General features: G+C 44.1%; 1 protein-coding gene across 1 annotated transcript; it reads left to right on the forward strand.

Annotated features, from left to right (window-relative positions):
- Positions 1–3,490, forward strand: SNTN (sentan, cilia apical structure protein). The gene is made up of 4 exons (XM_009975496.3): positions 1–110; positions 748–782; positions 1,564–1,703; positions 3,201–3,490. The coding sequence occupies exons 1-4, from the start codon at positions 1–3 to the stop codon at positions 3,357–3,359; spliced, it is 444 nt and encodes a 147-aa protein (XP_009973798.1). The 3' UTR covers positions 3,360–3,490.
- The last annotated feature ends 6,536 nt before the right edge of the window (positions 3,491–10,026 follow it).

Genomic DNA, 10,026 nt, shown 5'->3' on the forward strand with positions numbered 1-10,026 from the left:
ATGTGTGGCTGCAGAGCAAGTGTTCCCAGTACAAAGCAGTACTCAGTCAGCCAGCCAGCTCCTGCTTCCACCAAAAAAAGCCCTTTGGCTGCAGCAGGCATGCCCAAGCGGTAAGTCATCACTTTGTTCTTTGCATCTCTGGTGATCTGCTGTTTGTCTTGAAATTCATTATCTGGATGTATTTGTCTCTATCATAAGCAAACTCTCCTGCTGTTTGTTGGCTGCTCTGTAATTAGTTTCCGGCACTTTAGCAAAAGTAAGCAGGCTTTAAGCTTTAATAGAAAGCAGAGAGGTGCTTCTCACAGATGTAAGTCCTGCTAGAAATAAAAGCTGCGTGTCTGCTCCAAACTGGGAGCACTGGTGAGTGGGGGATGACAGACTCCTCTGCAGTTCCTTGGGGATGGGCTTAAAACTGAGAAACTTCCTAGAGCTTTTTCATGTTCTGAAGAAATTACTTGAGGGATGTTGTAATACCCTTCTCTTAAAATTATTTGACAAATGCCTTTAATAACAATTCCAGGCTACTTGCTTAAGTGAAGAATTAGGGCCTGTGTGATGTCGTGTGCCACTTGTAAAGGTTATTTTCATTTCCACTGAAGGAAAGCCAGTCTCCTTTAGGGATCCTTGAGTTCCTGAGGGATTAAACAAAACAGAAATGAGCAAACTCATTCATGGAGAAACTATCTATATATATGTATACACACAATTCATCAGGTGATAACTGTGTCTCTTCTCTCTCACTACCAGCATACCTATAGCCAAGCAGCTGGCATCGATAAAAGGTAAGGAGACCCATTTGTTGCCCCTTGGGGGTTCAGGTCATCTAAGGCCACAGCCCAAGTACAGTAAATCCTGGTGATTTTGCAGAGCTGTGGAGGCTGTGCAGACGGTCAGACAGTGCAAGATGAGAGAGTCTTGTGGGTCCCTGTGCTGTGTGCTCCTGTGTTGATCCATGACTCTTTTTGTGCTTGCCTTTCTGTTAAAAATCACACCCAAGTCATCTGCGGTACCTGATGCTAGCTGGGGGCTGTGAGTGCACAGTCTTTGGGATGTGGCTTAGGAGTGGCGGGAATGAATCCAGCCAAAATCCCAAGTAGACCGTGATGCTGAAGTGCAGCGCTGATGCTCAGGCATGGGCATTTCTGTTCAGTCAGGTTTCCCAAATGGGCCATGTTTTCCCTGGTGCAGGATCCTGGGAGTCCAGACGCACCCAGGAGGTGGCCAGCATGGCCTGTCCCCGTGGCGTGGCAGGTCCTTGCTGGATGCCCAGGGTGGGGGTAGACCGGACGGGTCTCACGTGTCACCCTGCATTACTGCCCCAGCCCCGATGGAAAGCTTGCTTTTGGGGTGTGCTTCCATGAGATGTGAGGCATGTTGCTGGCCCACTCCAAATAAAATCTGGGCCAGGTCCTCTGTGGGTATAAACAGTTTCAGTCTCATTAACTTTAATGAAACTACACAGATTTCCACCCACTCAGGATGGTTCTGAAGGATTCCTTTCAATTATATCTCAAATGCCACTTTTTCTCATAGGCTGATAACTTCCCCTCCCCCATCCCCCAGCTCTAGGAAAAGGCTCAGACCTTGAAAAAGCTTTTGCTACAGCGGCTTTGGTGTATAACAACTCTGCTGACCCCGAGGGCAAGCTCAGCAAAGCTGAAACCAAAAGCTTACTGCAAACCCAGTTTTGGGGATTCATACAGGTGAGGGGGTTTGGGTGAGCGGGTGGCACTGGGCCAGCACTGACCGAGTGCTCTGGGTGTGGGAATGGCACCTCGGGCTCTGTCCTGCAGCTGGGTGAGCATCGGTCCATGGGGTAATCCCAGGAGAGGCTTCAGTGATTTGGTACAAACATCTTCAGTGAATTAGTTGCTTTATGTTGAGCCTAACATGTGGCTAAAGAAGAGGGGACAGCAATAAACCATAGTTGGTGTGCCTGCTTGCATTTATTTAAGAAAATAGGGCAGCTGTGAGGGGAAAAAAAAAAAAATCACCAAAAAACCCCCACCAATAAAAAAAAACCCTCAGAAGATGGCAAGAGGCTGTATTTATGAAGAGGAGAAACCCATAGTATTTAATGAGGCATTTGGTAGTTTGCCAGAGCACTGACCCAGTGCCAGGAGAGCCAGCCCCGTGCCGTGGAGCCACATGCGCTGCGGTCACTGGTGGGGCCCCTGGGAGAAAGGGAACAGGAGGCACCTCTCCAGCGGTCACCCACCCGGGGTGTCGGTGGCAGCCAGGTATGGTGAGGAACAGCTATATCAGCATTTGTGGCTATAAACCTCCTGCAGTTGTTGGGTGGTTTTGTTTTGGTTTTTTTTTTTTTTTCCTCTCCCTAAATTAAAAAAAAAAAAAACAAGAAACAAACAAAAAAAACCAAAACACAACAAAAACACCACCACCACCCCCCCAGTTTTATCAAGTAGTCAAAAAAACTGTGTAGGACTAGTAAAAAGAGCTCAGCTAAGTAAAGGAGAGAGATGGTTAGGAGCAAAGATATTCTTGACGATACCTTTGCTTCCAGGAATAACAAAATCAAATGACGTTTGGGGCGGGGGAATTGGTACCAACTTAGAAAATAGGCACCTTATGGAAAAGGACTTGAAAATATCAATAGCCAATCAAATTTGGAATTGTGAGATGTTTTGAAGATTATTAAGCTAAAAAAAAATCCTCAAACTCTTTTTTTTTTTTTAATACGGAAATATGAATAACAGACATGATACGTAATTTTAATAATCCCTTCCATTCCAACAATAATTTCCAACATGACAGAGAATAGTAGCTACTACATAAGAGAAGTTATGTCTGTAAAATCAACAGCTTCTGAAACCCCCACAATATATATCTGAGGACCTGTCTTGAGTATTCAGGTTAGGAGCATGGTTTGCTTGGTTGTTTCCTGTCCCTGATTTTATCAAGACACACATGACTAGGTGTCTTCTTTTAAAAGATGTATACTTTAGTCTTGTAGAAACTTTGAGGACTGGTTGTTCTCCTGTCTGATCGTAATATTTAAGTTTGAGTTTCCTGGGATACCTTTAGAAAAACTAATATGAATGTGGACATAAAAACCTGAATGAGGAGATAGAAAAATACATGAATTTTTACATAGGTGTCTGTATTTTTTTTTATGATGATGCAATAAAAAAGGAACTTCATGCTTAATTTTTTTTTTTTTCATTTAAAATTCTCCATAGGGCCAAGAAAACAAACCAAAATATCAGGAAATAATTTCTGCCCTGGATGAGGAGTCAGAGAACAAACTTGATTTTGAAGATTTCATGATCTTGTTAGTCAGTCTCACTCTAATGTCTGATCTGCTGCAGGAGATCAAAAAAGTGAAAACCACAAAATGACCAGTGTTTTAGAAGAAGAAATGTCTTGGCACTTTATAAGGAAAGCAGGAGAAAACCACACACAGAGATAACACCAAGTGCCTGGATACCTTGTGCTGGTCCCTTTTAAATGGAATAAATTCTTGTCCAAACCTGGCTGAACTGAACTCCTCTGTAGAAACGATCTATCGAGTGTAATGTTGGTGCTCCAGGCTTCGTGTCTGCCACGTACGTGCTTTGGGAGGGTGTGCTGACTGGCTCCCAGTGGGTCCCAAGGCCCCAGCACCCATTAGTAGATGGGTGCAGCCCCCAGCCCAGCTTAACGCCAGGGAAAGGCAGCCCATGCTCTCCCAGACTTCTCCATCATCTCCCCCACTGTTGTGGGGAGATGATGGGGAGACTGCTGCAAAAACGCGCAGCCCCATCTCTTTGGGGCAGCAGCACACAGAGCATGGCTGGTCAGCAATCCGGGGCTCTCCCAGTTACCCCAGGGTGCTTCAGTGCTGAGCAGACTGATACCAGTGATGGGTTTCACAATGGGCAGTGACTGCAAAATCTGTTGCAGTGTTTGGTAAGTGTTGACTTCAGTCTGAGTGGTTTCCAACCCATAATTAACCCTTCTGAAAGGAGCGTTTATTTATTTTTATTTCCTCTTTCAGCTAACCTCTTAATTGAGTGATCACTATGGAAGGAGTTTCAAGTCCAGCATTTGCAGTCCCTCTTTGGCAGTGCTGTGCTTGTGTGACCAGAGGGATGACTTAGTTAAACATGTCAGTGAGCTGAGTTTGTTGTTTCATGAAACTGTGAAGAGGAGAAACCAGATAAACTAAGAGGTGGTCCAGACTAGGGTTGGTAGGGAAAAAGGGTGACCAACAAAGTGTTTGTAGTAGAGCTGAGTGATATTGGCTGTCCAGTCATGAGCTTGGTTAGGGCCAGAACCTCAGCATTAAATGTTCATCATCTTAATCTTTGTTTTGATTGCTACCTATAAGGTCCTATCTCAGAGCCAACATTTAGTCCACTGTGACATCCCTTTGGGACACAAACAGCAGTCTCACACCCCAGGAACTGAATATCCTCTGTAAGAACTTAACAAGACTCTACCAAGACAGTTAATATGAACGAGCCAGCCAAACATTGCAACACTTTTCATTTTCTCTTCTTCCTTTTCTGGAAAGGAATGATTTAGGTTTGGTGCATCATTTTTTAAACAGGAAGGGATCAAAACCTTTTGTATGAAAAGAGGGAAATTAATGCCAGCTGAGTAGCAAGATTTAACTTGTGACATAAAAAGTCTCTTTGTGTTTCCAGAAGCCAAGAGGCTGGTTTGTAATGGATTTTGGTACAAAGGAAAGACACATGGCCAGCAGCCAGTTGCTTTGAGAGGGAAGGTCTGTGTCTTTGTGTGGTATGGGATGGAGCTGAAAGAAGAAATGCAAATGTATATGGTGGGATTTGAAATGGAGCTCGGCAGGTAAGGTGCTGTTCCATGGGGTTTGAACCTCAGCCAGGACATAGCCTGGCCTTGGAGGCTAGACATTCACAAATGGTCTTCCTACAAATAAAAACTCATAGTAGCCAAGTCCCTTGTTCTGATGGTGGGTTGCAAGTATAGGCAATATCAAATGAGTTGTCCCTCCCACATACCTGCCACTGAGGGACCGGTGGCCCTGTCCTGTGAGGATGACTGCCCCCAGGGTGTGCACCTCAAATCTCCCAGAGATAGGATATGGGAGCGCAGGGATGGACAAGGAGGGAAAACGTCTCATGGAGGTCTCTTCTGGGCTTGTGTGTTCTGAGGTAAGTGGACCTTGGCCAAGCATCCTGGATCAAAACAAGGACTTAATCTGGTAGCCTCATCCATGCAGATTTCACAGCTTCATACTGATAATGTGTCCCTAGTTTTGCTCAGTCTCTTTCCCCTTGTCTTTTGGCCTGGTAGAAGATCTGTGAAAGCTTAAAAAATCAGCTGATACTCCTTTTTCTGCAGTAGAAAAATGGATTGTATGTGAGAGTCCTTCGAAGGATTTCCCATTACTAAAGTAAAGAAAACATGACACACACCTGAAAAGCTTGCTTGGGAGCCACTGGTGACTCTGAAAGCATACATTTCCTAATATCTCTCTGTTACAACAAAAAGCTGAAAGGAATAATATTGTGAAGCCAATTAAGAAAGAGTTCTTTGAAATGCAAAGTCCCTACCACAGTTTCTGTTATTGCTGAAATGTTTCTTAATCTTGTATGGCTTGAATTAATGACTTAAGACCCTTTTATCAGATCAATTCACTCTGTCATCTCATCGTATGCAAAGCCTTTTTATTCTAATTCAGTGTGTTGTGAGCTAGCATCCTGAGTCCCTGAATTTGATCAAAAGCCCATTGTGCTAAGCAACAGTGGAAATCCAAAGTAAGAAGCAATTCCTGGACAACTCAATAGCAAAGATATTCAAATGATAGGGAAGGAATCAGAGGCACGGAAAAACCAAGTGCCTTGCTCAGCCATGTAGCAGAGCTGGGACTGGATGCCAGTCTATACTGGGCTTCTGGCACAGAAGATCATGGCTTGCCAAGAGGCACTGTGATGGTTTCTGCAAGAGTTTCAGAACAAAGTGAATAGGATGTTCAAGGTTTGATCTCCATCAGTCCTTGAAAGTCCCGCTTGATGTTCAAAAGCAGAAGGACACACTTGGAAGAGCCCCAGAATCCTCTTACAGTTAGGAGTAGGCAGAAGTTTGCAGCTCGGCTGTGGAAGATGCTCTTTTATTAGCTCAGACTATTTGTGACTGCCCTGAGCACTCTCAGCTAACGGCTTTGAAGCTGATCTGGTGTAGACAGCATGTCTGGCTGCGTCCTTGGGGAGCTGGCTAAAAGCTTGCTTAAAAGACTACTGTTGTGCTTTATTTTGTTCCTAGCTTGCTCCTATTGGAAGCAATGAGAGTTCATCATCGATTTCTCATAGCAGAACCCACTCAAGTACTAAGGAGTTGAGCAGACAGCTAAATTGATGAAATCTGCAGGCTCTTCTACCTCAGCAAGTGTGAACATCATATCAATATCCGATAAGCCCTAGAAGTAAAGGCAGCATGAAGAGCAGCTAGTGAAAACCTGACCTCTCTGGTCTTGGGGTTGGGTTGGGGTTTGTGCATCTACACTGTCCAGGTGTGAATAGCCACCCTGAGAGGCTCTGCAGACTTTGGATCTAAGTTTAAAATTCTGTTCTGGAAAGTCTGAGTCATCTCTGCAGTTACATGAGCTTTCAAATGACTGTCAGAGGAGAAATGGGGGTCAGGGAGATCTTCAGCCTCAGATCTTCAGCTTCCATTTCCAAATATCAACTCAGGAAGGCAAGTTCATTCTCATACTTTAATTAGTACACATAAAGCTTCTTCCCATGACTTTTTATTTCATATCTGGCTTTAACTCTGTGGCCTGTTGGACTTGGAAGGTTTTGAAAATCTGGCTTTAGTCCAATTTCTAAGGTGCTCTCCCATCCAGTCCACCGACTTGCAGGAGGTGAGTCACTGCAGTTTTTCATGCTGAGCTTTCTGCTGGGTCCCTAGGGCCGCACGTGTTGTGCACGCAATTTTGCATAAATATTTCAGGAAATAGAATTACCCTGCCCCACTATCTTGCTGTTATTGAACCTTCAGAAAGACCTCCTGTCTGGGGCACCAGAGCCTGGATGCTGAGGAAACCTTGCAGTCTGAGACAGTTTGCCTGTCTCCTCCTCCCTCAAAGTAAGTGTTGTGTTACTTTTTCATGTAAAATAAAACTTGCCTTGGTTGCACACACTTTGCAAGTATGTGTGATGCACATCCCCATTGTGGTACTTCCATGTGTTGTAGCCTATCTTGGCAGCTGCTTGCTATAGCCATTCAAGTGGTTACTGCAGCAGGTCACTTTGCAGAGAGAGGTAGAGGTTTGCATCATAGCCTGCCGAAGTAGAAGTTAAATTGTGGCTATATGGTAGGAAAACCTTCTTCAGGAGTGTTGGAATGAGTCAGAAAGATGCTATGTGCATCCCCTTAGGAGTTCCCTACAGAGCAGATGAAAAGCTTTGTCCCAGAATTATGTTCTCTCTAAAGTGTGATAGTTTGTGAGCCACAAAGGAGCAATCTAAAACACCTCTTGGAAAAAAAGAAAATACCTTTTTTTCATGCTCAGTCAGGGAAGCTAGATAAAGAAGAGATGGTGTTTTCATGGCTCTCTGAACTGCCAGCTTTTAAGTCCTGCTTTGACTTTTACTGTAGCCAGTGGTTTACAAGGTTTCCAGTGAAGCTGTGTCTTTTCTCCTCGGTTTGTTCATTTGCTGTTGCCTCACCCCGCAAGTGTTTATAGCCCTAGTTCCGAGTCCTCCTCCAGCAAAGGTAAACACCAAATGATGTTCAGCAGCCAGATATATCAGGCTGTCTCTCTAATCCCCAACTGCACAAAACAGCCATTAGACTTAGATAGTCTCAGAGCCATGGGTCTTATCTTTTATTCATTGTTATTGTAGGAGTGAGTTTATGCTATGCATAGCCATAATGAGACTCAGTCCCAGCATCCAGTGCATACAGAGGAGCTGAAACCGTGATTCACCAAACTGAACATAAAGAAACTCATGGGATCGACCCCAGCCCACCACTGGGTGTCTGTAGCAGAAGCTGGTTGTGCATATCTGATGTAGTGCCTCGATCATCATTCCTGCCATGAAAAGGTCCAAAAAAATCCAACTTGGAAAGGATCTCCTGTGCAGAGAATCACGTGTGGTGCTTGGTTCCTCCAGGCCAAAACGCAAATTGGGTTTTATAGCGAACGAGTGCTTAATGACTTGCCAAAGCACCAGTGAGTCTCAAACAGGACCTAGAGTGCCAATAGCCTCTGGGCAGGTAGGGATGTCCGCTGCAGCCCAAGCTGTCCCCCAGATGATAGCTCCTCATGTGATGGCAGCACAAGCTGCAGCTGCTTGCATGGATAGGTAGCACCATCACATTTCTGACACCCACAGTGAAACCCCTGGAGCCAAGGAACCAACTTGCATTTGTGATTTCCTCTTTGTTTCATTCCCTTAGTCATGACCCAGCTTTCTCGGTTGCTATCTGATGGATCTTGATGTCTAGAGAAACACAAACCACAGCACATACTCTTGTGAAGCTGCTGCTGAAATACGTGAGAGGCCAGGACCTCTTGCGTGGAGGGAAGCAGCTCCTCAAGTTGTCATGTTTCTAATGCTTCAGTAAAACCAGCAGCCCAAACAGTTGCAGAAGTTCATCAGTGGACAAAATCAAGTCCCTGTTTGTCATGACAAGATCAATAAATGACGTACAGGATAGCAGGAGCTCTTCCACCTTTGCAACCTCCTGCATTCAGCAGCTGGTTGGCCTCTGGGCACTCTAGCATCAGTGGAGCAAAGGAAAGCAAGCATCACAGTAAATGATCTTTGATTAAAGACTTGCCTCGCTGCATGTGGTTAGTAGATGGTTTGTTAAGTATTAGTCACTGTTATAAAATGAAATATGAACTCTCTGGAAAGGCAGCTAAAGCTAAGTTGTTCAAGTATTCTTACAGTAGGCACAAGTAGAAAGATCTATCTACAACCCAGCCCTGAGACCTTCCCTTCTCCTCCAGTGGTGGCCCAGAGAACCCTCCCACTATTTCTTTGATTCATTTTCCCAGGAGCATGATATTGGTTTACTCTGACACCTGGGGCTGTTGGGGGAAACCTGTCCACAGCTGTTGACACATTTCCCACATCTGCTGGTGGATTTCTCTTGATCTAGTTGTTCGGCCTCCATCCCCACAAGATGGTCTTTTGGGGTTTTTGTGGAGACAACATGCACTAGTAGAAACATCCAGGTTAAGCATTATATGACAGAGTTTGCTACTCTGAAGCTGGCAGGGGCAAAAATCGTATGGGGATATAGTGTCAACAGGTAAATATCCCTCTTTCCTTAGACGCTGTAGCTGGTGTCACAGCTTCCCGGGGTTTATACACCACTCTGTGGATTTTATAGGGTTTTGCCTAATTAATTAATGAAAACAAATTGCAAAATTACTTTCTTATTAAACTGATCTCACTACAGAAATAAGGCTGATTACTTTCCTGACAAACTTTAATTAGGCAGCTACAACAAACTGTAATAAAGAGCACAAATTAAAACCAGATCATACTAGACGTGGCTTTGTCAAATGCTGCGTTAATACTGGGCAACATATACAGTGATTAAATTAAACAGAAAAAGCTCTTTTTTTCCTCCTCTGGTAAAAATCTATCATATTCCTAGAGGAAGAAGACTTTATATAAAAACATATTAATAACCAACACATCAGTGAGTGTTTATCAGTAGTTTCTTTCCAACAGCAGCTCTTAACTTGCGTGTTCTGCAAGACTCAACCATTACAGCACTCTTATCTTTTCTCTAAATTTATGCTTGTAGTACACATGACCCAAGGTTATTGCAAAGCCTCTGAGGAAAAAAAAGCTTTATTACCTGCACATATACTCCTCAATTTGTCTTTCCTCTTCTGTTTTTTTAGTGCTTGGACTCAGCTCAGCTGAAAACAGAACATAATCTGAGAGCAATTTGCATAAGAATTGTAAGCAGAGGCCCACACAAATTAGGCATTAATTAATGAGCATTTAAAGCCTTCTGCTGAATGCATCCTGAGGCAAAGCAATGCTGGGAGTGATCAAGTACATGCAAGGA

This window comes from Tyto alba, unplaced genomic scaffold, assembly GCF_018691265.1.
Source record: "Tyto alba isolate M040663 unplaced genomic scaffold, T.alba_DEE_v4.0 Super-Scaffold_3, whole genome shotgun sequence".
NCBI classification, from domain to species: Eukaryota; Metazoa; Chordata; class Aves; order Strigiformes; family Tytonidae; genus Tyto; species Tyto alba.

What these genes read in the sequence shown, in the direction of transcription:
- SNTN (XM_009975496.3), top strand. Translation starts at nt 1, where the DNA reads ATGTGTGGCTGCAGAGCAAGTGTTCCCAGTACAAAGCAGTACTCAGTC. An exon ending in GCAGCTGGCATCGATAAAAG is followed by an intron (nt 783 to 1,563) that starts GTAAGGAGACCC and finishes CCCATCCCCCAG; the next exon opens with CTCTAGGAAAAGGCTCAGAC. An exon ending in AGTTTTGGGGATTCATACAG is followed by an intron (nt 1,704 to 3,200) that starts GTGAGGGGGTTT and finishes AATTCTCCATAG; the next exon opens with GGCCAAGAAAACAAACCAAA.